Here is a 26,607-nt window from a genome sequence, read left to right as displayed (position 1 = left end):
CCCCATCCCTATTTCATCTTCTAAATCAAGACATCACACACCTTTGAGGTATTTGAAGCTCCAAATCAGTGTAGAAAATAAGTGGGTGAGATCAAGGAAGAATCAAAGCTCAAAATAGGTTTGTTTTTTAAGATTTGTACTGTTTTTTCGTGAATCTGGGTAGAATATATGGGTTCTGGTTCGTTCCGCTGTCAAGATAGCGGACGTTGTCTTGTTTTCGCTATCTTAGTAGCGGTAGTTTCCGCTATTTTGATAGCGGAAGTTACCGCTACTAAGATAGCGGTAACTACCGCTATCAAGATAGCGGAAGTTACAGAAACTTAAATTACGGATATTGTTGCAGGTTCTGGTTTAGGGGTTTGACTTGGTGAAGTTTGTTGTCTATTAGGAGCATTATGGAAGCTGGAACTTCTGAGGTTGATAATGAACATGATGGCACAATTGTTGTTAGGGTGGATCTCACAAAGGTCTTTACTACTGATAAAGTAAGTATTAAAATTGTTTAGTAAGGACTTGCAGATACGTTTATGTGATGAGATAATGATTTATAATTTTTGTATGTGCAGGCTTTTGCATCCCACACTGATCTTATTGATTGGGCTCGCTGTGTAGGTAAAGAGAATGGTTATGTTGTTATTGTGATTAGGTCTGACTACGGATCTGCAAAAAGGAAGCCTTTGATAACATTGGGATGTGAACGTGGTGGGAAGTACAAACCAGCGGCTAAAGTGTTAAAACGCAGTCAAACTGGAACAAAAAAATCTGATTGCCCTTTCAGGCTAAGAGCAAGGCCTGGCGGCGTTGATGGGCGATGGAAGGTGATAGTTCATTCTGGGATTCACAACCATGATTCAGCTGAAACATTACAAGGTCACTCTTTTGTTGGTCGTCTAAATCCTGATGAAAAGGTCATGGTGGGAAGTATGATTGAGAAAAGGGTTAAGCCAAGCGACATGTTGATTGCACTAAGGGAGAAAAACCCCAACAATCTGACTCGAATCAAACAAATCTACAATGAGAAGCAAGCCTACAATAGGATTAAGAGGGGACCTTTTTCGGAGATTCAACACTTGATGAAGTTGTTGGAAGGTGACAAATACGCATATTGGTCTAGGGTTGAGGGTGGTTCTAATGTGATTAAATCTCTGTTCTTTGCTCACCCTGATTCTATTCATCTTTTTAATGAATTTCCTACTGTGGTGCTTATGGACAGTACATACAAGACCAACAGGTACAGAATTCCTTTACTTGAAATGGTTGGGGTGACATCAACTAATTTGACATACTCTATTGCCTTTGCTTACATGGCGAATGAGCGCACAGATGAGGTGTTATGGGCATTAAATAGGTTGAAAGGGTTGATTGTGAAGGAAGAAAATCTTCCTAAGGTAATTGTCACTGACAAGGACACTGTTTTAATGAAAGTCATGGAAGACGTGTTCCCCGCAGCTCGCCATTTGTTGTGCCAATTTCACGTTTCAAAGAGTGTGACCGGGAAGTTGAAGACACTTATTCAGTCGATAGAAACCCGTGTATTTATTACTGATATCTGGAATCGGTTGATGCATGCTAACAGTGAGGCTGACTACCTTAAGGAGGTTGCAGCGATGCAGGTGAATGCATGTAACTTATGGCCATACCTTGAAACCAATTGGTTGCCGTTGAGACATAAATTTGTGAAGTTCGAGATTGATACCTGCATGCATATGGGGTGCACAACAACAAACAGGTAGTTACTAATTATAGCTTCCTTCCTCAATAATCTTTGCTTTTTGGTGAATTTATGTGATAATTGTTATGTTATTTGTTGATAGAGTTGAAGGTGCGCATTCAAAGTTGAAGAAGCTTCTTTCAGATAGCCTAGGTGACTTGGTTAAAGCTTGGACTGCTGTCAACAAGCTTCTTATCATGCAGCATGACAAGATTAAAGAATCATACCAGCTCAGCATTTTTGTCACCGAGCATACTCTCAATGATGTGTTTTATAAGGATTTGCGAGGCTTTGTTTCTAGAGCAGCATTGCATATGATTGCTAGAGAGAGGAAACAAATCGGTAGGCCTCGTGTTGATGGTTTATATTGCGGTTGTGCGATTAGAAGAACCCATGGACTACCATGTGCCTGTGAACTTCAGAAGTTAACTTTTGTCCCATTACTTGCGGTACATGCCCATTGGAGGAAATTGAATTGGGATTGTTCAGACCCTGCCATTGATCCTGAGTTGGGCGTCAGTTTTGAGTCTGAACTTGAAGCTTTAAAAGTTAAATTTGACGGATCTTCTGCGGCAGTGAGGAAGTCCATCATTGATAGCATTAGAATGATTTCTTTCCCGGAAAGGACTTCCATGTGTCCTCCTCCAAAGAAGGTCCCAACTAAGGGTAGGCAAAAAGGCTCTTCGAAAAAGGTCACAGCAAAGAGTATCAAAGTACCTAGTCAGCGCTCTACAAAACGTATGGCGTCTCGTTGGGAGCGTATTGATGTACAATATCCGGGCTCTTGGGAAGGTAGCAACTCCACACCAAATACTAGTCAGCGCTCTACAAGCCGAATGAAGAATCAAAGCCTCCGCCCAAGCATGTTGAGACAAATCCCCGAAGAGTTTCATCCATTCATTGATTCCTTGGTTCATGTAGAGGGAGACGGACATTGCGGATTTAGATGTGTTGCTGCAATGTTGGATATGGGAGAAGACAAATGGGCGATTGTTCGTCGGACTCTGATCCAGGAACTTGACACTGAATTTGACATGTACTGTTCAATATTTGGGATAGCTGAGGCAAATGAGATACGTTGTGCTTTACATGTCACTTCAGACGGGCCAGTAGGAGACGATAAGTGGATGACCGTTCCTAATACGGCATACATTATATCCACAGCTTATAAAGTGGTGTTCATGACCCTTGCTATTAGTGGATGTAACACTTTCTTCCCATTGAGAGGAAGTGCAGACCCACCGGCACTCCACAAACGCATTGCAGTTGCATTTGTTAATGAAAATCACTTTATTGGGGTAGTTAACTCTTACCGTATTATTGTCTTTTTAAGTATATATATATATTTATAGTGTTCTAAGATGCTTAATTTCCCAATGCAGGTTGTTCTTCGTGATGGGCACCCAATGCCGCTCACTGCTCACATGTGGACATATCATCGCAGGAATGAGGCCAAGACATGGGTTGATCCCTATTCTGCTCGAATCGACACTTATAGTGCATATCTTGCCGCTAAACATGGTGGTGGTGATCACTCAAGAATAGACCTTAGTGAGGATTAATAATTATTGTAATGTTATAAACCTTAGAGAATTTATGAGCATTCTGAATTCTGTAATGTTATAAACCTTAGTGAATTTATGAGCATTCTGAATTCTTTAATGTTATAAACCTTAGTGAATGTATGAGCATTCTGAATTCTGTAATGTTATAAACCTTAGTGAATGTATGAGCATTCTGAATTCTGTAATGTAACCTTAGTGAATATTATGAGCATTCTGAATTTTATACCCAGGCAGTTGCCGCTATCTTGATAGCGGACGTTACCGCTATCTTGATAGCGGAAGTTAAAAAATTAACAAGCAAACTGAATTTATTGTATCCGCTATCTTGATAGCGGACGTTACCGCAATCTTGATAGCGGACGTTACCGCTATCTTCATAGCTGAAGTTAAAAAATTAACAAGCAGACTGAAATTATTGTATCCGCTATCTTGATAGCGGACGTTACCGCAATCTTGATAGCGGACGTTACCGCTATCATGATAGCGGAAGTAAAAAAATAACAAGCAAACTGAAATTATTGTATCCGCTATCTTGATAGCGGACGTTACCGCAATCTTGATAGCGGAAGTGAAAAATTAACAAGACCTCTTCACAATGAAATTATTGTATCCGCTATCTTGATAACGGAAGTTACCGCTACCTTGATAGCGGACGTTACCGCTATTTTGATAGCGGAAGTAAAAATTTAACAAGATGGGTACAAAGTGAGATTGGTGTATCCGCTATCTTGATAGCGGACGTTACCGCTATCTTGATAGCGGACGTTACCGCTATCTTGATAGCGGACGTTACCGCTATCTTGATAGCGGAAGTTAACAGAATACAAGATTAGATTGTTGTAAAATTCTCAGTAAAAGTTTAACAGAAAGTATACAAGATGAGAACTGAAACTAAAATTTGGCTGCAGTTTCCCATAAACATAAACACATCCATGTCCATAAACATAAACATATACAACATCCATGTCCATAAACTTAAACAACATAAACACATACATGTCCATAAACATAAACACAACTACCAAAGTGAACAACATAAACACATCCATCACTCATAAACACTAGCATCACTCATAATCAGCTGAAGTCCCAACCCCGCTAGCACTCCTCTTCTTTCTACGTTGCTTTGGCTCCTCCGGTCCCTCCAATGTCTTCTGAATAATGGAATGCATAGTATGAACTACATCCCACATGGTTGTGCCCTCTGTGGGTGCCCCAACAGTCTCTGGATCAACAGCAACAGTAGAGTATGTCGACAGCAAAGCAAACTGACCCTGTAACATTCAAAGAAAGTGTCAATATTCGCAAGGTAATATTGCAAGAAAGTGTCAATACAGGGTTAAGTTTAACAAACCTCAAGAAATGACCAACGGTCAACTCTCAGCTCCTCAGGAATCATGAAAGGATGTGAGTGTTGTTTGTACCAGTCATTGTACTCAGTATCACACTCGTGCGGGTAATCAACATAGCGTCCTCTAATAGTATGGTTCCGCCAATCCATCCACATAGCATCACAATCCTCGCATGAAACTTTTGATGGAGGAGCTCGAGGCTTGGACTGCACAATCCCAAACTGCCTGGATACACGCTCAGGTAGGTATGGATAAACTGAGCCGTTGAACCTGATGAATCCACTATACAGTGAGACATGTTCAAATGAACGATGAACATAGTGGTCCATATAAGGCCTCCATATCACTCCACCAGCAGGAAAGTTATCGAGATTAAGTCTCTTCTGGTCCACTTTCTTTGTCCCCCTGAATGCCAACCACCTCCTAGCCACAGGCATACCCGCTTTGTATTGAGGGAACTCCTTTCTCTCAAACAGCGACCCAGGAAAACGTGCATATACCCACGCCTGCAAATCTAAGGTGTCAGTATTAAAATACAAAAAAATACAAATGAACTTAACAACAAATATGTCAAATACTGACCTGTAGCAAAGTCAAATACCCAGCAACTGTCCTCCCAGTCTTTTTGCAAGCCTCCCCTAACTGACCATACAAATATGCCAACGCCGTCGCACCCCATGCATACTGACCAGCCAAGCTAATATCCCTGAAAAGCTCAAGATAGGCAACACTGACAGACGTGTTACTCTTATCACAAAAGAGAGTCATGCCAACCAAGCGTAACAAGTAAGCTCGGGCTGCTTCTGTCCATTTCAATTCCTTCACACGGTTTTTCACAAGAGCTAGAAGCCAAGCATAATGAAGACTAGGACCTCTACACCTCCGAAACTCATCCTGCACCTCCTCAATTGTCACCCCCAGCAAATCAACAACCACAGGGGCAGCCTCTTCCTTAGTCGGCTTGCCCAATGAGAAAAAGGACCCTACCACAGGGATGTGCAATAGAGCTGAGACGTCATCTAGAGTGATCGTCATCTCGCCCCACGGCATATGAAATGAGGACGTCTCTGGCATCCATCGCTCAACAAAGGCGGTCACAATGCTAAGGTCAACTGAGCCGCCGTTACAGCTATACGGAAGGTGTCCCAACCCTGCAGCTGCCACAAGTGTCTTCACATTGTCAGAGAAGAATTTTACAGGAAAGAAGTGTTTTCCATGATGATGAATCTTCAATGGGGCCCTACATTTGAAGTCAGATCGCACATATGACTTCCAGACGTCATGCGCTATATGCTGCCCAAACTTAGGCAAAAGAGAGAGGTCATAGGGACCTCCGGGATACCAAACACCATCTGTTTCATCACCATCCTCAGACTCTCCATCCTGCTCACTATTACCATCCTCATCACCATCTTCAGAACCCATCTCAACCTCATTCTCATTATCATTCTCATTATCATCATCATTCTCATTCTCATTCTCATAATCATTGTCATTGTCATTCTCATTCTGCAGACCATCACCATCCTCAGCACCCCAATGTCGTGCATTAACCAGCACACCCTCCTCAACTTCTCCCACACCCTGAGTCCCTTGACGATCTCGGCGAGCGGAAGCATGAGTTCGCGAACGGTCTCGGGGAGGATGAGGTGGTCGTGAAGCCTCTCCCACAACGCGTTGTGTATGTTTTGTCCTTGCCATCATGCCTGTGTTAACAAAGAAAATCAATGTTAGTTCTTTATTTACAAAACAAAACCCAAAGCACATATTAATAAAAACATGATTTCATGGCATCACAAGTTTCTGGCCTACACATGATATGAAATCTGTAGCTGACATGATTTCATGCTAATTAACCAGAAATCAGAACTAATTTGAATCACAAAGGAAACAAGCTAGAATATTACAAATTATAACAAGCTAGAATACAGGGAACAGACCTGAGAATATTACAAAGCAAACAGACCTGTGCTATAATATTACTAATTTTGAAAATCACATATTAATACTGCAAATTATAACTCCTGTGCTTCTTGATCGAATTACACTACCGCTATCATAGCTGCGGAAACGACCGCTATCATAGCTGCGGAAACGACCGCTATCATAGCTGCGGAAACTACCGCTATCATAGCTGCGGAAACTACCGCTATCATAGCTACGGAAACTAACCCGCGATGCCACACTACCGCAATCCTTGATTGCGGAAAGGTGAAACTGTGGGTTTTTAAACAGGCTAACAACTCGGAGGGAACAACATTGGGCAAATGGAATGAAAAGGGAACAACTCAGAGGGAAAATGTGGGTTTTTAAGCAAACCAAAGGGAACAACTCAGAGGGACTTACCAGAGTCAAGGTTCCTTCTGAAATTGAGTCCTTCTTCCTCTTTCTTTCTTCTCCTTCTGAAATCGTGATGGTGATGGACAACGGAGAAACCGTGATAGAGGCTAGGGTTTTGGTGGGGAAATGTGAAGGAGGACCGTGATGGAGGCTGGAACTTTGGTGGGGAAACCGTGAAGGAGATGAGGAGATGACCGTCAGAATGAGAGGAGATGAAGAGGAGGAGATGAGGGCCGTGAATGAGAGGAGGGAGATGGGAGATGGTGCAGCCGTGTAGATTAGGTTTTTTTTTTTTTTCATTGGAGCAGTTATTTTTTAAAATATTTGGGGGTATAAGTGTATTTTTGCACTTAAGGGGATGGTGTGGATAGTAAAGAGGGATGGTACAAATAGTCCCTGCCTTTTTTTATCCTAACCATGAACCAACCTGACAATTTGACCAAACAAAAAAAAACCAGTCTAACGATAAACCACTTCAGTGTTCTGGGTTTTTAGCAAACTTTGAGGTTCTTCTCTCTCTCTGCGCAGCCAAATTATCCATTTCCCTACTGAGAGACTCAACCAAATCGCTCGTTATCATTCTCACTGGTAAGATTTCATTCTCCTATTCAATATCGAGCTTAATCTCTTTATCTGCCACTTTCAGTTTCCTAATTGTTCTGGGTAGTTGTGGATTCTATGGCTACACAAGCCATTTATATGATTTAAAAAAAAAAATCAGTTAGACACCCTTTTTCTCAGAAATTTTAATTCAAATTATTTACTGATACCTGAAAGAAGAACTGGATTAATTAACTGTAGAAAGTGGAAACTTGACATTTGCACACAATGGTTGTTGAACAATGCAGCTAATATAGTGATAGAATCCAAATGATCCCCTCAGAATTAGGGGATAAACTTGTCCATTCATGTGATTGTACTAAATGTAGTATGGAGTCAAGGGCATTGTATTCCTATTTAGTGTATCGAAAATTCAGCTTTGGTAGCATTGATTGACATTTATGGAGTTCATTGTAAAGTTAATAGTGGTTAGCATTCCTCTCATGCTCAGCTAAGCTTCTAGTAATGCCAATTTTCAATTAATTTCGAGTCAGGAATTCCAAATATGTCATAAAGTGTAGCACTAAATACAGTACTAAGTAACCAATGTTATAAACTCAGACCGGCTGCAAACTTGGTTAAGGTATTGAGTTATTGGCTCACTTGTAGAACTAGTATACATAAAAACCTACAAAATTTTATGCTAGCATTTCAATTTCCAGCATTTTCAGGCACTTGAATCTGTGCAGTTCTGTTTCTAGACTTGGCAGGATTTTCCTCGTCCAATGCAGTTTTTGTTAAAGCTTAAGGTTCGTCTTGGTTTCTGTGTAGTGTGTAATGAACTCTTATCACTTTCCTGGATAAATTGAAGTCTTGATAAGTTTAATGTGTAAGGCACTTTGACTGATGAGAATCAATTTCATGAGCTATCAATATTTTCAACACATCAAAGCTTTCTTTATTTTCTCTCTTTCTGATCTGGTTGATTTTTGCTTACTTTTTATTTTTTATTTTGTACCCAATGGCTGCTTTTCTGTCAACTGTTAATACTCTTGGTTATAACCAAGAAACATAAGGAGAAAAGGTTTTTTATTTTGAGACAAATTGATCATGCATGAATATTCAATAACCAAATCAGGTTATGCAGGTTTCCAGCATTGAATTGGGTATGATTGGTTAGCGAACATTTAAGTCTCTAATGGAGATCCTTTCTCAGTCGCCAGTGAACTATACAGGTTTTCTTCTAACTATGTTGGTTTCGACCTATGACTGCTTATTTTGCTTCCTGTTTCATTTCATTGACTTGATATATTGCAGGTTTTCTTCATCAAGGTACTCCCTTTCTGCCATCGAAGTTTCCAGTGAGAGTTGATTATTACAGAGATGTTTCTCGAACACCACAAATGGTAATTATTTCCTATCTCCTCTCTATTTTTACCTTCATGCCTCCTTCTTTATATGAGTCTGTACATGTGTTTCTAGTGGTAATATATCATTTGAGATTGCTTGCTGTGTTGCCAGATTTGTAGAAGGAAGATAAAACAAGAACGTGCAAACCATATTTGCTCCAAATTTGTGACGTCAGCCGCAAGAAATGGTCGCCATCTATGCTATGATGATTTGCCTCAAAAGCCTTTTTTGCTAACATTGATCAAGGATGCCTTCTGGTATTTTGAAACTTCAATTTTTCGTTAAAGTGCAGTAGTATAACAATTTTGTGTTCTTTGTCATGTACAGATGCTATTTTTATAGTGATTAAAGACTTAAGTTTTTCTATTTAATTTTGGAGAAAAATATGATCATATTGACTAATAAGTAATAACTATCTATTCTTTTCCAGGGGGCTAAAATCTTTATTTGAATTTCTGATTGAGCAACCTAGCCAGCTGAAGTATGTAGAGTGGCCAAGCTTTAGTAATACAGTATGTCTCTTTTGTTTATTATTTATAGCTACACACCATAGTGGTTCTGTTATAATGTTTTGTTTTTTGGTATAGAGAAAGGAAAAGGGAGAGAATAGAAACTGAATTGATATTTACTTGAGATGATATGATGTGTTGGAAAATATATCAAAAGATAAAAGACTAATCCTTATCTATACCAATAAAGGACTCTTAATCCTAATTACACATGAAAACAAATCATGAAATATAAGGAAATATGAAACTAATCCTCAGATAATGTGAAGTACTACACTGAAAGATATTTTTCATATAATTAACAGGTACCAATTATATTCATAATGTCTTTTATTGTTTAAATCTATTGAATGCTTTATATCTTTATGAATCCTTTGCAGCTGAGGACTGCGACTCTGACTCTTGTTATTGTTGCACTGCTTATCGTTGCATTATCATCAGTTGATTCGGCTCTCTACTACCTTTTGGCTTTAGCTCTTCGGAAAAGCCCATAACTCTGCCGGGATGCCTGTGTTACCAGTACCTTGTAAGCAGTTGAGTCTGATACTTGTAATCTGTTTAGGTCTATCCTTGTAAACATGTAAATCTCGACTCCTGTTCAATTAGAACGGACTAGTATATCTAGTACATTCAAGAACCTTTAATTAAAGCCGTTTGCAACGCAGTGAAGGCGTTGTTTGCATTGCATAGAATCTTGTTGCTGACATAATGCCATGGATGGAAAGATGGAACCTGGATTGGAATTGTATGTTTAACAACAGGGACTGGAGTGGATACAATTATGGATGCTCTAAAATTTTGCAAATATATTGTAATCTTGGGGTGTAGAAAAATTATAAATGGATTATTTATATACATGTAAAGGAGGGAATGACTAAATATCATTGAGTTGGGAATGGTATTTTCATTCAGTTGCGTTTGTAGCTCTGGCTAAAGTTTGAGTTTTGTGACTAAGGATTGTTATGATTATGAGGCTCATATCCACTAGGATTGTCAATACAATTAAATTTTGATCAGAACATTGACTGTTAGAATTGATAATAAACTTCTGAAAGATTAAGCTGTTTGTCTTTGTTTTGAAATCCTTTTATTCATTTAACCAACCCACTTAGTGGTAAAATCAGTTTTTTTGTTGTACTCGAATAAATTGCAAAAGGTTAACATGTTTGTCCTAGCTTTCAAAAATAGTAAGAAGCCGTCATCAGTAACAATAGGTAGCTTTATGGTGAACCTTCAGATTTTCATATTTTTGCAGACCACAAGGATCTCAGTATTCAGATCTCTATGCTTCTATCAATTATCAGTACCTGAAAAAAATGTGTATTATCTCAGCAGTAACTATAAGATATTGAGATAAAACATTGGCTTTATTATAGTGCAATAACTTCGAATTTTAGTATCATTTTGGATGATCTGAAGCATGGAATCAAACTTCCAGGATTTTGATTTATGATGCATTCTGTCTGCAGAGAATCCTTACCCTTCTTGTATAGTCTTATCATGTTCACAGTTATGAAAATAATTCAAAGTTTCATCCGATATAGAAGTGCATCTTCGTCTAAAGTTTCCTAGATTCTATAGCTGTTCCACTACTGACATGGTAAATGTGCCAGAGGTTCAAAGCTTGAAACAGAAGTTCTGAACCTGCTACAACAGAGAATATAGTACAACTGCAGTTGCATACGCAATGACCACATGTTCCACAATTTTTACTCTATATCAATAAGGGAACCGGGAATTGGCTTTAATGTCACCATTTTTTTTTATTTCTTTTTCATTTTCTCGTCACCCAAATTTACCCCATTTATATTTGCGGGAACCAATTACACACCACACTTATAAGTATGGAATACAAATTATACATTCTATGGGAATTGAAAGTGTTGTAACATTAAAACCAATTCCCTATCAGAAATGTGTTAAAGGAGATATAAGTATGGCCTTTCTTTTTTTTTAATCAATCAATATTAATATTAGTAGTGCACTTGTTTTTATGGGGATCAGTAGAATAACTAAATTTGAGCAATCCTCTTGTGAAACTTGTTACACATTGGAAGCTTTATTATTTCAGCTCAACAAAGAACAACGAAGGAGATCAGAGACTTTTTCAGACCGAGAATATCCACGTTCTGGTAGGCTAGCTCTCTCAATAGAAATTATTTTATACACATAATTCGAAGCTGAAACATTGCTTATGGGGAATAAGTCAATCATGTACTACTGTTTGAGCAGGTGCCCTCACATACCAAACAGAAACTGCATGTAGATTATTGTCTCCCAGACTCCCACTGTATAATAGCTGCAATTCTTGCTTAGATACACTATTCTTACAATAACTTTCCATCAATTTCAGCTCTACTATGATGCCTGAGTAGTGGGAATTAACACCATCTTGCATTGTGCTTCCTTGTTGAAGCTCAGTGTAATCACATCTAGATGGTTATACAGCTACTAATTAAGATGTAACCATGTTACTACATCAGCTGGAAAAGTGCCCTGAGCTTAAGCAAGAATAAAAAATCTGGTGAATATTAGATATTCAGGAACTTGCATAACTTAATGCTGAAAAGATAAAACTGCTTCACTAGCATGAATAAAAGGAGAGGCAAAGGCAATCATGGTCATTGCTAAGCTCAAGAAACAAATACTAAGCTGAAACATGAAATTCATTCAGTGATTAATTCATAAATAGCCAAACTGAAATCATCAAATTCAAATTCAAAACCATAAACACAAAATAGTAGAAACAGTGGTGCTGCATATAATACTGATTGGCTACTGACTCTAAAGCTCATTGCCATGTTCCTTCAAATGCACCAGAATATCATGGACAGAGTCAATCAAATTGTGATATAGATGGTTAGATGGAGAGTTTTTGAAATACAAGTAGAAAAAAAAAGTAATGTCTGCATTGAATAAAACTTTGTTGACTCTTTCTTCAAATTGAAGTAGGACTTTGGGGAAAGAGAGAAAATGTAACCTCAACAACAACAATATGACCTCAACAACAACAATATGAAGACTTAGGAGGCACATCACAGCACAACCAAACAAACTTGAAGTAAGAAGCCTCTGGCATCCGCATCACCTATTCAATTCAGCAATTAGAATTTCCAGAGAACCTAAATTCATTCTCTCAAAGACTCAAACAGCCAAACCTGTCCAACTAAAACCTTTAGTGTTAAAGACTCTCTTGAAAGGTGTTCCACCCAAAGCAAAGTTGCTCACTGCTTCTTTATTCATCATATAAAGAATTATAGTGGCACACATGTGTTTATCTTGTCACCACTATCAAGTTTCTTGGCAAAGTGGGCATTATTATTATGGTTATGGTCTCAATCAATCACTCTGCTTAGCTTTACCTACTTTTGGGTCCCACAATCAGCACCAAATACAAGATTTGTTAAATGGAAATATGGGACACAATCTAAAAAGTGACAAAACCAACACTATCATGATTGTGCAATATGTATTGTTTATGGTAGAGAAAGGGAAAAGTAAAATAAAAGAAAAAGAATAGAAGGAGAAACCATCTGGGCCAGTGGGCTTGCATGAAAAGAAACAAGTGGAAATTGAACCCTTATGGTGGCCCACCAATGAGGTCCAAAATCTCCAAGAGGAGGCAAGAACTGACTTGAGAAACATCCATAAAATGAAAAAGCCAAGTTGGTGAAGGGTGACAGAGACATACATCAATATATTGCATATAGTAAATGATAAAGGCCACAAAAGCAGTTTCGTGTCTACAATAATAATTATTACTATTTGTTATAATTATTTGTCATTTGCTATAACTGGTCAAAATCTTTCGTTTTCAATCCCCCACCACCCCACTTTCCTCTATTCTTTGTAAACTCAAACACGCACTCCTCAAACATGAGGTCATCATCTCAATTTAACACACTTTCAATTCATCCACAGAAATTTGTAGCTATTCAATAAATTAGAATTGATGCTTGTATTGGATTATTGGTAGTTAGTTGATGGAATAATTCATTTAATTTATTTATGTTCAAATCAAATGTCCCCTACACTTACGTCTGCAATATGTAATGCTATATGACTTTAGTTGCATGATTCTTGTGGTTATAATAATGTTTTGACTCTTAATACTTAAGGAAACATTTTATTGGGTCAAATTGATTTTAACCTTGTTGATAGATTGTCATTGCCTGATTCAGCCAGCAAGAACTGATTTTGATGTAGCCCAAGGATCACTATTTTAGGGTTATAAAAATATGTGATGTTCACGTTTATTTTTTTATTTTTTTTCTTTAGCAAAAGATAGACTCAAGGAATTTGTGCGGCTATACGTTTCGGGAATGTGCATTTCTCCAAAATAAAAACTAGCAAAACAAAGAAAGAAAGAAAGAAAGAGACATGCTTAATTTTGATATGATGCTAGACTTTAATTATATCTTTCCCTTTTGTCCTCTTGGATTGTTGATTAATCTAATCAGACTTTGAAATTCTGAAAATGCTGGCCATGATGCATCAAATGTTACTAATAGATTGTGACCGGAGGGTGCATTGTACCATAAGTTTAGTTTTAGAAGAAGACAAATGACAATGACAATTGATATGCACCTTAAACCATCGTAGGGGAAAAATGCAAAAAGAGAGGACACTGAGGGATTCACTGAATATATAGAAGGAGAGCTAGAAGGAATAAAATTTAAATATATATAATCATACAAGTTTTTTTTATCAGCTATATAATCATACTAGTGAGTCACAACTCACAAGACAATAATTTATATATAAAATTATACATCTATACATAATATTGTTTTTATAAAAAATAGGAGATCGTCTGGACCAGGCTTTCTCTCTTATTTAATCGGTTCCTTAGGAAGGATGCTTGTTGGATTTTGCATTTGTTTTGATTTGAAAATTTTAAGGTTGTACTGCAAACATGAAACACCCCAATAAAAAATACAATTATTTGCACACACTTAAAAAAAAGAGTTCCATACATTTTTACTTTAATTTGTTATGTGTTAGAGATAAAAATACCTCCGCTTGACTCAAGCTTAGTGAGTGAGAGTCAAGCTTAGTAGTAGTAGTTTTGTTAGTTATGCTTCTGTTATACTTGTTGAAGTTAGTTAGGAATTAGATACATTAGATTGTCTAGGTTCATTCACTTTGTATCCAAGCTGCAACTATATTAAGCAGCATTGTATCTTGTTCACATAATTAACAATATCACAATGTAGTTTCTACATTTTTGTTATTATGTTTTCTTGTGTCATAAACTTTTAAGATTTACCATCTAATTCTTTATATTCTAAATAATTAACTGAAAAAATACTAAATTTTCCCGTTTGTAAGAGTACCAGAGCGATATCAATAAAAAGTTGTTCTCAGACCCCAAAAAGATTTTGATCTCTCATTTGTTTGAAAATCAATAATTTTTTTTATAAAAAGAAAGAGAGAATGAAACACACGAAAACAATTAAAAAACAGGGATATATTTGTGTGTTGCTCTTAATAACTTCATAAACAATTATCAACGCCTCTGCTGAAACACAAGTGTGCAATATGCTACAGATTTTAACTTAATTAACCCCGAGAGTAAAAATTAGACAGATTAGATAATTCATCAATAAAAATGCTACAGTAAAAAAACGTCCTACCTTTTAGAAAAAAATGAAAAGAAAGATTAATCAATTACTTCATATACCTTGCTGTGGTACCTTAAGCTAGATTAAGGTGTGATACCCAAAATGAGTTCGTCCGATAATAAAAACTCAATATACCGATTGAAAGTTTGATTTTATTCTATCGTATTAATGCAGCGTTGCATTCTTAGGGACGTGAGATTTGCGAGTTATGTTTTCTGAACTTTATTCATCCATCAACCATGGTCATTTTATGCGCATCTTCATCATCATCATTCGTTTCCACTACTCATTCATTTTTCATTAAAATATAAATTTCATAAGATAAAGTTAATTGATAAGTAAAGTAAAATCTAAAGATGTGGTATTTACCTTGGATAACATGATAATAATCAATTAAATTACTTAATACGGGTACCATACCCAAAAAAAAATCAGGGTACCACAGAATTTACCTACTAATAATAGATAAATCAAGTGAGTTGATATAGTCGTTCAACCTGAGATCTTTTAAGTAAGTTATTGGGGTTCGATTATCAACTTTTGTGGATAAAGAAATTGTTAGTCTCATATGTTTAGTGCGCTGACCGTGCAACTATAGATTAATCTCACGACTACTGGGATATATTGACTAAGATAAAAAATTATTAATATGTGATTTGTTCAAGTGGTACATATCTAATTCTCTTTTAAATATTTCTGACTTAAATAAGATTACATCTCATTAAGGATATTGACGAACAGATGCAGATGTAAGACGTGTAAGAAAGGGGCATCTACCCTCACATGTTTTTTTTAAATTTTAGACCAATGGTATACTAGTATTAAGATGGTAAGTGTTAATTAATATTGCTCCACCCAATAGAAAGTGCTCTCGCACTCATATTTTCCATAAAATTATATAATTTTCAAAATATTAAAATTTATAGATAACAATTATGATGTATATAATTGTAATATGTTAAGTTTTTCATATTACAATTTTTTAATATGTTTATATTTATGTTCAAGTTAATCGAAAGTACATTCATTCTCCAATAGCACAAAAGACATATAAATTAACTAAAACCACATTCAAACTACCTTAAAAATATGTGCTAATAAAAATATAAATACACCTATATATATTGTCCTCACAATTTAAAATTTTTGTATTCGAAGATCTATCTATGGTGCATTAAAAAATCAGTTCATAAATTATTCAAACCCAATTAATGGTAATTATCAATTAATATTAGCCTGTTACTTTATTTGATATGTTTCTTTACTTTAGCTAGAATGGTACAATTTTCTTCCATCTTAGATGAATGGACTATCATTTACATGAGTCACAATCATAACAGGTATCTCACATGTAGATGTGGCCATTATCCCTCATGAAGAACAACAACAGGTAATGCTTGTCCACTCCTCTCTCTCCAACTACCATCCCACAATTTCATCTCTCTATCTATAAGTAAAATATGTTTAGTTTGGATGGGGTTTAACAAACAATTATGTCCTAATCAAAAACAAAGAAGAAATAGAGAACAGGACTTTTGAGTTTTGATACGTTAATTCCCAAACGTTGCTTTCAAGGGGTCGCTTTTGGAAAAACAATTTAAATTTAAATTTAAATAAACACCTCCAAAGAAAACAACAACATAATCAATCACTTTCCCACATCAACATCAAAGACCCGTGGGGCTTGGACGGTTCCTCATCCTTATGGGGTTTCTCAAAAGCCTCACTGCACAAACAAGCCTTTCAAACATTTCATAAACACCAAACAAGGAATGTTAGAATTTTGGGTCACAAATGTAACTTTTAATTGTGTTAGGGTCATTATTTAATTAGCTAAAACTAAAGTGGTCTATTTAATATTGATCTTATGGCTAAGGGCATATGTGTTATGAAAGGGTATTGTGCGGATACCATAAGGCAATATTCTAATTTGACGAGGGGCCAAATTAGAAATATTGAAAACATAATTGTAACTGATGCAGTTACTTATAGGGTTATGGTCCCCAATTGTAGACATAACAACGTAACAACGTAAAAAGTTTCTCCTCATCCCCATCAGAGGAGAACATCAGGAAACCCTAAGGGTGATCTACAATTGGAAGATCACAACCCCAGATCCTTCAGCGATTCCCATGGCTCATTCAGGTACGCTTCCGCTCTAGATCTTCATCATGTTTTTCGGGTATGGGTTAATCAAGTGTGGTTTAGGATTATGCTCCTATTTTCTATATGGGTAGAAAAGCATGTGGTTAGGAACAAATCCTTATTTATTAGAAACCTACAAGTGGTATCAGAGCCACCCATGCCTGATTCATGTATGACTTTGGTAATTCTAAAAAAATTAGGGTTTCAATTTTTGGTTATTAAATCATGTCTGCAGTTTCGGTTTTTATGGATTCACGTATATATTTTTTTTTCGCCATGGGTCATCACATGTTTCATTGATGAAGTATTGGGTTTTCGTTTTAATTATTGAGCAAATTCAGATTGTTGGGTTTAAAGAAACGAAATTGGTAACAATTTTGTATTAGCATTCACATCATATTCATGCTTCAGTGGCAACTTCCATTGATGTTTCAATATCTAGTTTCAAATTCAGTTTCGTTTATATATATATATATATACATATATATTCACGGATTATATATATGCAAGTGGTTTTTTTTTTAATGTATAAATTCAGTTTCGGTTTCTGTAATTTATTCATACTGTTCACACAGTATATGATTTAAGCTGCAAAATTTGGTTGAATACATGCCATCGTTCTCTTGTTAAGAATGAATTCTGGGCTAAAGAAAAGTAAAATTTTTAGTATGTTTTCAAATTTTGGTTATGGTTTGTATTTTTATACAATTGTTTGATATTTTAAATGAGTCAATTAAAATAAGAAAGTCACAAAAGTGACCTCTTTTCATGGAGATTACTCATAAGAAATATTAAAAGTTTGTGAGTGTGTATGTTTATCCATGCGAGTATTAATGGACCCCAAAGGAAAAGTTAATGCTTGGCCGGATTTCATACACACCTGTGATGATAAACATGTGATAATTTTAAGGGTTTACATGTGAATGATAAATCAATCCAAAGAAGGGTTTGTTATTTGACATGATTTATTATCAATGTTTGATCATTACAACAAGAGTACCACTAGCAATCAGTATTACTGTCAAAAGACATGATATTGATGGTGCACTAGGTATCTTGAGATGGGTTATGCCATTATTTGAACGTATTGATGATTCAATTTTTCTTAATGTGAGTATATTTATAGCATTTGTTTTTGTTCTATTTTCAGCTATTATCGGTTCGATATCTGCTAATCTGAATTCGGTTCCGATCCTTGATGGAACAAATTTTAAGGATTGGAAAGAGAACATGGAAATTGTTCTTGGCTGCATGGATCTTGACCTTGCACTAAGGGTGGAGAAACCCGCTTCTCCTACGGAATCTAGTACCTCTGAACAGAGGAAAGATTATGAGAAGTGGGATCGCTCCAATCGCATGAGTCTTATGATCATTAAGCGCGGCATTCCTGAGGTCTTTAGGGGTACTATCTCGGAAGAGATAAAAGGTGCCAAAGATTTCCTTGCTGAAATTGAAAAGCGCTTTGCAAAAAGCGATAAGGCGGAAACAAGTACTCTTCTTCAGAACTTGATTTCCATGAAATATCAGGGCAAAGGAAATATAAGGGAATACATTATGGGCATGTCAAATATTGCTTCAAAACTTAAGGCGCTAAAGCTTGAGCTGTCGGATGACTTGCTCATTCATTTAGTATTGCTTTCTCTTCCTGCACAATTCAGTCAGTTTAAGATATCTTATAACTGTCAAAAGGAGAAATGGTCTCTTAACGAGCTCATTTCATTTTGTGTGCAAGAAGAGGAAAGGTTGAAGCAAGAAAGGAAAGAAAGTGCTCATTTTGTTAGCACCTCTAAAGACAAGGGCAAAAGAAAGAAAACTGTTGAGCCCAAGAATGAAGCTGCAGATGCTCCAGCACAAAAGAAACAGAAAGAGGATGATACCTGTTACTTTTGCAATGTGTCTGGGCATATGAAAAAGAAATGTACTAAATATCACACTTGGCGTGCAAGGAAAGGTACATTTTTTGCTTTGGTCTGTTTTGAGGTCAATTTAGCTTCAGTACCTAGAAACACTTGGTGGTTAGACTCTGGTGCAACTACTAACATCAGTGTTTCAATGCAGGGTTGCCTAAGCTACCGGAAGCCAAATGATGTTGAAAGATACATCTATGTTGGAGATGGCAAGACGGTGGAGGTGGAAGCTATAGGGCATTTTAGATTATTATTGTGTACTGGATTTTATTTGGATTTGAAAGACACTTTTGTGGTACCGTCATTTAGACGGAATTTAATTTCAGTTTCTAATTTGGACAAATCAGGTTATTCATGTTCATTTGGAAACAGTAAAGCCAAGTTGTCTTTTAATTCAAATATTGTTGGAACCGGTTCACTTATTGGATATGATAATCTGTATTTGCTGAGCACTGTAGCCACCTATAGTGAATCCCTGAATGTGGAATCACGTGGTACTAAGCGTAAAATTGATAATAACAATTCAGGAGCATTATGGCACAAGCGCCTAGGTCACATCTCTAAAAATAGAGTTGAGCGGCTAGTGTCAGATGGAATTTTGGATTCCATTGACTTCACAAACTTTGATGTTTGTGTTGAATGCGTTAAAGGTAAACAGACCAAAACAAAGAAATTTGGTGCATATAGAGCTACAGGCGTCTTGGAATTGATACATACGGATATTTGTGGACCATTTCCAACACCTTCTTGGAATGGTCAACAATATTTTATATCATTCATAGATGATTATTCGAGATATGCATACTTATTTCTTATACATGAAAAGTCTCAATCATTGGATGTGTTCAAATCATTTAAGGCTGAAGTTGAGAACCAACTCAACAAAAGAATTAAGAGTATCAAATCTGACCGTGGTGGTGAATATTACGGTAGATATGATGGTTCAGGTGAACAACGTCCAGGGCCTTTTGCTAAATACCTAGAGGAATGCGGAATCGTCCCACAGTACACCATGCCAGGGTCACCTAGCATGAATGGTGTGGCTGAAAGACGAAACCGGACTCTTAAGGTTATGGTAAGGAGTATGATTTGTCATTCTACTTTGCCAGAGTCACTCTGGGGAGAGGCACTAAAGACTGCAGCTTACATTCTAAATAGAGTGCCAACTAAAGCAGCTGCCAAAACACCTTATGAGCTTTGGACTGGGCGAAAGCCTAGTTTGAAACATTTTCATGTATGGGGATGTCCAGCTGAGGCAAGGCCTTATAGGCCAAATGAAAAGAAATTGGAATCCCGAACAGTGAGCAGCTACTTTATTGGTTATTCTGAAAGATCCAGGGGCTATAAATTTTATGATCCCAAATTAAAGACAATTTTTGAGACGGGAACAACCATGTTCTTTGAGGAAATTGAGTTTGGAGGGGAGAACAAGATTAGGGACTTTGCTTTAGAGGAAGAGTCGGTAACAATTCCAAAACTGATTCATACAGTTGCTTCTTATGAAGCAAGTACGGAACCTCTACAAGACATTGTTGTTGAATCTCCTCCTACTCAAGATGATATGGTGGTTCATGAAGAACAAACTCAAGATCCTCAAGAACAAGTGTTACAAGAACCAATACCTTTGCGGAGATCCACTAGAGAAAAGAGAAATGCTATTCCAGATGATTACATAGTCTTTCTCCAAGAACATGAGGAAAATAATGGTATGATGGAAGCTGATCCAATCAACTTCCAGTAAGCCATGCAGGATTCCAACTCTGAAAAATGGATTGAAGCAATAAAGGAAGAGTATAAGTCCATGCAAGACAATAAGGTTTGGGAACTTGTCCCATTACCGGAAGGTGTGAAACCCATTGGTTGCAAATGGATATTCAAGACCAAGCGGGATTCTAATGGTAATGTGGAGAGGTATAAGGCTCGTCTTGTGGCTAAGGGTTATACTCAAAAGGAAGGGATTGACTTTAAAGAGACTTTCTCTCCGGTTTCATCGAAAGACTCTTTTAGGACAATCATGGCTCTTGTTGCACATTATGATTTGGAACTCCATCAAATGGATGTCAAGACAGCGTTTCTCAATGGAAACATTGATGAGACAATCTATATGGTGCAACCAGAAAACTTTGTGTCAGGAGACCCAAAGAATACGGTTTGCAAATTGACAAAATCCATTTATGGACTAAAGCAGGCATCTCGTCAGTGGTACCACAAATTTCATGAAGTAATTCTCTCATTCGGTTTTGAGGTGAATGTTGTTGAAGATTGTGTGTATCACAAATTCAGTGGGAGCAAATATATTTTCCTGGTTCTGTATGTTGATGACATACTGCTTGCCACTAATGATATAGGCATGTTGCACAAAACCAAGAGATTTCTATCAAGAAAATTTGAAATGAAAGATCTTGGTGACGCTTCCTTTGTATTAGGAATTCAGATACACCGAGACCGATCTCGGGGTATTCTGGGATTGTTACAAAGGAGCTATATCGAAAAGGTACTTAAAAGGTTTGGCATGCAGAATTGTACATCAGGGGATACTCCAGTTGCTAAGGGAGACAAATTTAGTCTCAGTCAATGCCCAAAAGGAAACTTAGAAATTCAGGAAATGCAAAAGATTCCTTATGCATCAGCTGTAGGGAGTCTTATGTATGCTCAAGTTTGTACGCGTCCAGATATAGCGTTCATAGTTGGGATGTTAGGCAGATATTTGAGCAATCCAGGAATGGATCATTGGAAAGCAGCCAAAAGGGTTATGAGGTATTTACAGAGAACAAAAGATTATATGCTCACATATAGGAGGTCAGACCAATTGGAGATCATTGGATATTCTGACTCTGATTTTGCTGGATGCCAAGATAGTAAGAGATCCACTTCAGGCTATATCTACATGTTGGCTGGTGGTGCAGTTTCTTGGCGTAGTGCCAAGCAAACTCTCATAGCTTCATCCACCATGGCAGCAGAATTTGTAGCATGTTTTGAGGCATCTAACCATGGGATTTGGCTGAGGAATCTTGTCACTGGGCTGCGAATTGTGGAAGGAATTGAAAGACCGCTTAAGTTATACTGTGACAATAAATCAGCCGTCTTATTTTCCAACAATAATAGGAGCTCGACCAAGTCAAAACATATTGACATCAAGTTCCTAGTTGTTAAGGAAAGGGTACAAAGTGGACAGATTTCTATAGAACACATAGGGACAAACTCCATGATAGCGGATCCTCTTACAAAAGGTCTTCCGCCTAAGGTCTTTCATGAGCACACTGCTCACATGGGTGTTTTGCAGTGTGAGGAATGCTTAGTTTAGTGGGAGTTACTCATATATAAATTTTGTGTTCTATGTTTGGTATTATGCATGCATACTCTAGTATTTGGATGTTTTTTGGTTAATTATAAAGTTTGATATTCTGTTATTTATGCTTTGTACAATAAGGTTATTGAATGATCTCACTAAAGTAAAGTAGGACCAGTTGAAAATTGACAAGTACAGGCCACCTTCTTGTGATTTTCATGCTGCACATTTCATAATGAATCTATGTCATTTAGTTATGTCAGTACTAGTAATCATTGATGGGTTTAGTTATGATTGATATAACGAAAATCACTTTGGGTCTATGTACTGGCATGGCTAATGGACGAGATTATTTGGATATGCTTAAGGTATATAATGGCATTTTTGAGCTCATAAAGTCTAACACATGTGTAGAGTTACATATGTGACCAGTGGGAGATTGTTAGAATTTTGGGTCACAAATGTAACTTTTAATTGTGTTAGGGTCATTATTTAATTAGCCAAAACTAAAGTGGTCTATTTAATATTGATCTTATGGCTAAGGGCATATGTGTTATGAAAGGGTATTGTGCGGATATCATAAGGCAATATTCTAATTTGACGAGGGGCCAAATTAGAAATATTGAAAACATAATTGTAACTGATGCAGTTACTTATAGGGTTATGGTCCCCAATTGTAGACATAACAACGTAACAACGTAAAAAGTTTCTCCTCATCCCCATCAGAGGAGAACATCAGGAAACCCTAAGGGTGATCTACAATTGGAAGATCACAACCCCAGATCCTTCAGCGATTCCCATGGCTCATTCAGGTACGCTTCCGCTCTAGATCTTCATCATGTTTTTCGGGTATGGGTTAATCAAGTGTGGTTTAGGATTATGCTCCTATTTTCTATATGGGTAGAAAAGCATGTGGTTAGGAACAAATCCTTATTTATTAGAAACCTACAAGGAAAAGACAAATCATGTGAGAACCTTGAGTTAGCCGACTCCGATCTTCTACAATCATATTCTTTGCAGTTCTCTTATGTAAATTTTCAGAAATTGATTCTTATATTAAATGGTTTAGATTGATTTATTAAAGGTTCAATTGGTCAAAACTTTTATACACTTATCATTTTACTGGTGCATAGTAGTAGAAGTATCTCTGATGTGTGAATATCATTTCTTAATTGTGTGATATGAATGAATGAATTACAAAAAGTCACACAACCCATGAGTATAGCTAGGGTGATTGATGATGGTTCCAATTTAGCTTAAAATTATATAAGCGCGTTTGAGAATAGAAAATTGAGTGCATCATCCATGGGGCTTGTTGTTCCTGATGTGTTTTCACTATCATTGTGCATGATATTGGTCATGCCAAATGTTGTGCTGGACCATGTGCTAGTGAAATTTATTGGATTTTCATTGTAAAACAATATGGTTGACTGGTTGTTTTGGTGTGTGTGTTAAAACTTAAAAGGTGTGTTATTAACTATATACCCGTCTCTGTAGCTGCTGTTGCAGGGAATCAATCACTATACAAGAGTTTTCACTGCACTCTTGAAAGCCTTTTTGCTTGACCAAAAGTGAAATGCAGTACTTATTTTGTAGGATGTTCTTCTATAGAAGTGGAGAAGAATCTCACAACAACCACTGAGTTATGTTACATTTAAACTTCTTTTACGAATTTAGTGTTATTTTGAAAAATTGTAGTCGTCTCTTTCAATAAATAAACTTTTAGAAAAACATCAAAACACTATTATATTTTAGTTTTGTTATAAAGTAATTGTCTTTTATAATGTGTTCCATTATGTTTTGCTATAGTTTTAACTTTTAAATTCTTTTATTTTTGTTATTCTGAGTATGTAGTCTATTGATTGATTTTTGAGAATCATAGCAGATTAGTAGATCTTTAAAAAATGAGTGATTTTTGATAAATTTATCCTCTAACTTATTGATGGAAATACTTAAAGTATAAACTAATTATTTTTGCAAGTGTTCACCACATATGGCATTTGATTAAATCACATAAGTTCAATTTGGAAGAACTTATGTAAAAGATCTTAGTTTATAAACACTTATACAAGTAACTTATGACCTAAAAAAGTTAACAAGGGAGGGGATACTATCACAATAAAAAAGAACTTCTTGATCGAACTTCATATCTCAGCCTAACCAAGCAGTCAACACTGTGATTGGCCTCTCGAAAAATAAGATGAAAAGAGATGTCCCAGAGCTAGCCAGCTCCACAATCTCCTTCACAAGATCCACGCATGGGTGGTTTCTTGGACACTTAATTGTAATAAGCTCAAAGACAACCTTCAAATCCATCTCAACTTGCAGAGATAGAAAAGGAACCATCAATTCTTAAACCTCTTAAGACTCTCAAGAATCCAGCTCTAGTGGAAGTACAAATCCCAGGTAAAAAAAAAACCCTTAAAAATACTCAGTTCGAACCTTTGGTAAATAGGCAATGCCATAAATGCTTTCCTGGCGGCCAAAACAGTCGGTAAATGGCGGGGGATATTATTGACATTGAAAACTGTCAACAAATGTTATTAGTAAACTTTCCCGCTAAATGTCCTTTTTGTGTACTAGCGCCCCGTAGCCATTGATAATGGTTTTTTTTTGGAGAACATAAGCGTTTAATTAAACTGTTTAAGAAAAAAAGTAATAAAACAATCATATTAGTTTAAAAGTTTTAGGAATACATACTTATTTTCTTCACCAAGAATTATAGGTGGAAATTAAAGGGGAGAAAACATCCCAAATTATTCACTTCCATTTCCTCATAGAATACTCATAATAATAGATTCGGGTAAGTCTCTTCTTACTCTCATTCTTATCGCTATAAATGCAAGTTAGAATTATGAACTTCAAGATCATTTACTTTGTATGCACTATAAACTCCACGAAAACTATGACATTTGGTTCGATCTTGTAAAGAAAGTGACTTCTCTTAGAGAGGAAATTTTTAATAAAATAACTTAATTTAAAAAAAAAATCGATCAGAATGTATTTTATGAAAATAATCATTTTATATGAGAATATAAGAATAAATCACGATCATCATATCTAATCATGAATAATCAAAATTAAAATATTTTGTCATGTGACTTTTTTACACAACTATCAAATTGTTATAGTCATTTTTTATAATGGTGTGTTACTTTTTGAAAGTGGACTACCATCTTTATAATGGTGTTTTTTTTTGGGTAATGGTGTGTTAGAAATCAATGGAAAATGCCATTATTATCATTGCCATAGATATTGTTTACAACATTTTATCAAACTCGCATATTGAGATGATTAATTCAGGAGAAGGATCATTTGCTACTCTTTATGCATAAAAAAACATGCATGCCATAGTTGCAATGTGAATTATATCCACATTATATTTCCTTCCCAAAAGACATGATCTATCTCGTTATCATAAGGAGCGAACATAGTAACCTCTAATAGGCTATTTGTATTCACGTCGCCTCCGCTTCATATGCTCGCTAATTGAGAAGCTTCCATTCCATAATTTTATATTTACGCACGTTTGAAGCCGTCAGATGCCAACAGAAACTTATCTGTTTTTCCGCAATGATTTACTTTTTTACACACGTTTGTAATATCATTAACTTGTTTGCATCCTATAAGCTTCAAACGTCTGTATCTACGCCGCCTCCGCTCCCACTCGTCAATCAAGAATCTCTAATTCCATAATTTTCGCTTGTCAACCGAGAATCTCTAATTCCATAATTTTACATTCACACACACGTGAAGCTATAAAACACTAACACAAACTTGTTTGTTAGCCGCAATGGTTTACTTTTTTTACACACGTTTGCAGTATCATTAATTTGTTTGTATTCTATAGCTTCAAACGTCTGTATCCACGTTGTCTCTGCCTCCGCTCCCGCTCGTCAATTGAGAATCTCTAATTCCACAATTTCACATTTACGCACATTTGAACCTATAAAACGCTCACACAAACTTGTTTGTTTTTCCGCAATGATTTACCTTATTACCTTTAGAAAGCCAAACATCCCATTCCAATGCTAAAAAGGCCAAAGTGATCCACATGCTCTATTTCCATTCAATCAAACCAAACCTGTAAACAAACACAAATTAATTAATTTACAATATTCGAAATTCAAACTCAATTACCATAGGAAAATATCAAAAGATTTAGTAATTATACAATGATAATGCAAAATAAGTTCTACACCTACATCCAATTAA

General features: G+C 36.3%; 3 protein-coding genes and 1 long non-coding RNA gene across 5 annotated transcripts; 2 read left to right on the top strand and 2 right to left on the bottom strand.

Moving 5' to 3' along the window:
* The first annotated feature begins 395 nt into the window (after positions 1-395).
* Positions 396-3,273, top strand: LOC130736979 (uncharacterized). The gene is made up of 4 exons (XM_057588752.1): positions 396-485; positions 567-1,729; positions 1,815-3,009; positions 3,094-3,273. Exons 1-4 carry the CDS (start codon positions 396-398, stop codon positions 3,271-3,273), a joined length of 2,628 nt encoding a protein of 875 aa, XP_057444735.1.
* A 1,070-nt stretch (positions 3,274-4,343) lies between these two features.
* On the bottom strand, positions 4,344-6,329 carry LOC130736978 (protein MAIN-LIKE 1-like). The gene is made up of 3 exons (XM_057588751.1): positions 5,211-6,329; positions 4,631-5,134; positions 4,344-4,550 (listed from the first exon to the last, which is right to left on the bottom strand). Exons 1-3 carry the CDS (start codon positions 6,327-6,329, stop codon positions 4,344-4,346), a joined length of 1,830 nt encoding a protein of 609 aa, XP_057444734.1.
* A 1,063-nt stretch (positions 6,330-7,392) lies between these two features.
* On the top strand, positions 7,393-10,119 carry LOC130739262 (uncharacterized). 2 transcript variants are annotated; one of them, XM_057591515.1, is made up of 6 exons: positions 7,393-7,556; positions 8,656-8,743; positions 8,826-8,914; positions 9,030-9,175; positions 9,349-9,430; positions 9,808-10,119. In XM_057591515.1, the coding sequence occupies exons 2-6, from the start codon at positions 8,707-8,709 to the stop codon at positions 9,919-9,921; spliced, it is 468 nt and encodes a 155-aa protein (XP_057447498.1). In that variant the 5' UTR covers positions 7,393-7,556; positions 8,656-8,706; the 3' UTR covers positions 9,922-10,119. The 2 variants fall into 2 exon arrangements, with proteins under 2 accessions (XP_057447498.1, XP_057447499.1); XM_057591516.1 differs by having other exon boundaries at positions 8,647-8,743.
* Positions 10,120-11,434: 1,315 nt separating this feature from the next.
* On the bottom strand, positions 11,435-12,951 carry LOC130739264 (uncharacterized). The gene is made up of 2 exons (XR_009019818.1): positions 12,408-12,951; positions 11,435-11,923 (listed from the first exon to the last, which is right to left on the bottom strand). It is a non-coding gene; the product is annotated as an uncharacterized LOC130739264 (long non-coding RNA).
* Positions 12,952-26,607: the final 13,656 nt, after the last annotated feature.

This window comes from Lotus japonicus, chromosome 2, assembly GCF_012489685.1.
Source record: "Lotus japonicus ecotype B-129 chromosome 2, LjGifu_v1.2".
Taxonomy (NCBI): Eukaryota; Viridiplantae; Streptophyta; class Magnoliopsida; order Fabales; family Fabaceae; genus Lotus; species Lotus japonicus.
The sequence above is the reverse complement of the archived record's forward strand: the minus strand, read 5'-3'. Positions and strand labels throughout refer to the sequence as shown.

Bases quoted from the DNA above. Each gene is read 5' to 3' on its own strand.
- LOC130736979 (XM_057588752.1), top strand. From the start codon at position 396: ATGGAAGCTGGAACTTCTGAGGTTGATAATGAACATGATGGCACAATT. The intron at 486-566 runs GTAAGTATTAAA...TTGTATGTGCAG, and splicing joins AGGTCTTTACTACTGATAAA to GCTTTTGCATCCCACACTGA. The intron at 1,730-1,814 runs GTAGTTACTAAT...ATTTGTTGATAG, and splicing joins GGGTGCACAACAACAAACAG to AGTTGAAGGTGCGCATTCAA.
- LOC130736978 (XM_057588751.1), bottom strand. From the start codon at position 6,329: ATGGCAAGGACAAAACATACACAACGCGTTGTGGGAGAGGCTTCACGA. The intron at 5,135-5,210 runs GTCAGTATTTGA...TTAGATTTGCAG, and splicing joins GGTATTTGACTTTGCTACAG to GCGTGGGTATATGCACGTTT. The intron at 4,551-4,630 runs GTTTGTTAAACT...TGAATGTTACAG, and splicing joins ACCGTTGGTCATTTCTTGAG to GGTCAGTTTGCTTTGCTGTC.
- LOC130739262 (XM_057591515.1), top strand. From the start codon at position 8,707: ATGGAGATCCTTTCTCAGTCGCCAGTGAACTATACAG. The intron at 8,915-9,029 runs GTAATTATTTCC...CTGTGTTGCCAG, and splicing joins TTTCTCGAACACCACAAATG to ATTTGTAGAAGGAAGATAAA. The intron at 9,431-9,807 runs GTATGTCTCTTT...AATCCTTTGCAG, and splicing joins GGCCAAGCTTTAGTAATACA to CTGAGGACTGCGACTCTGAC.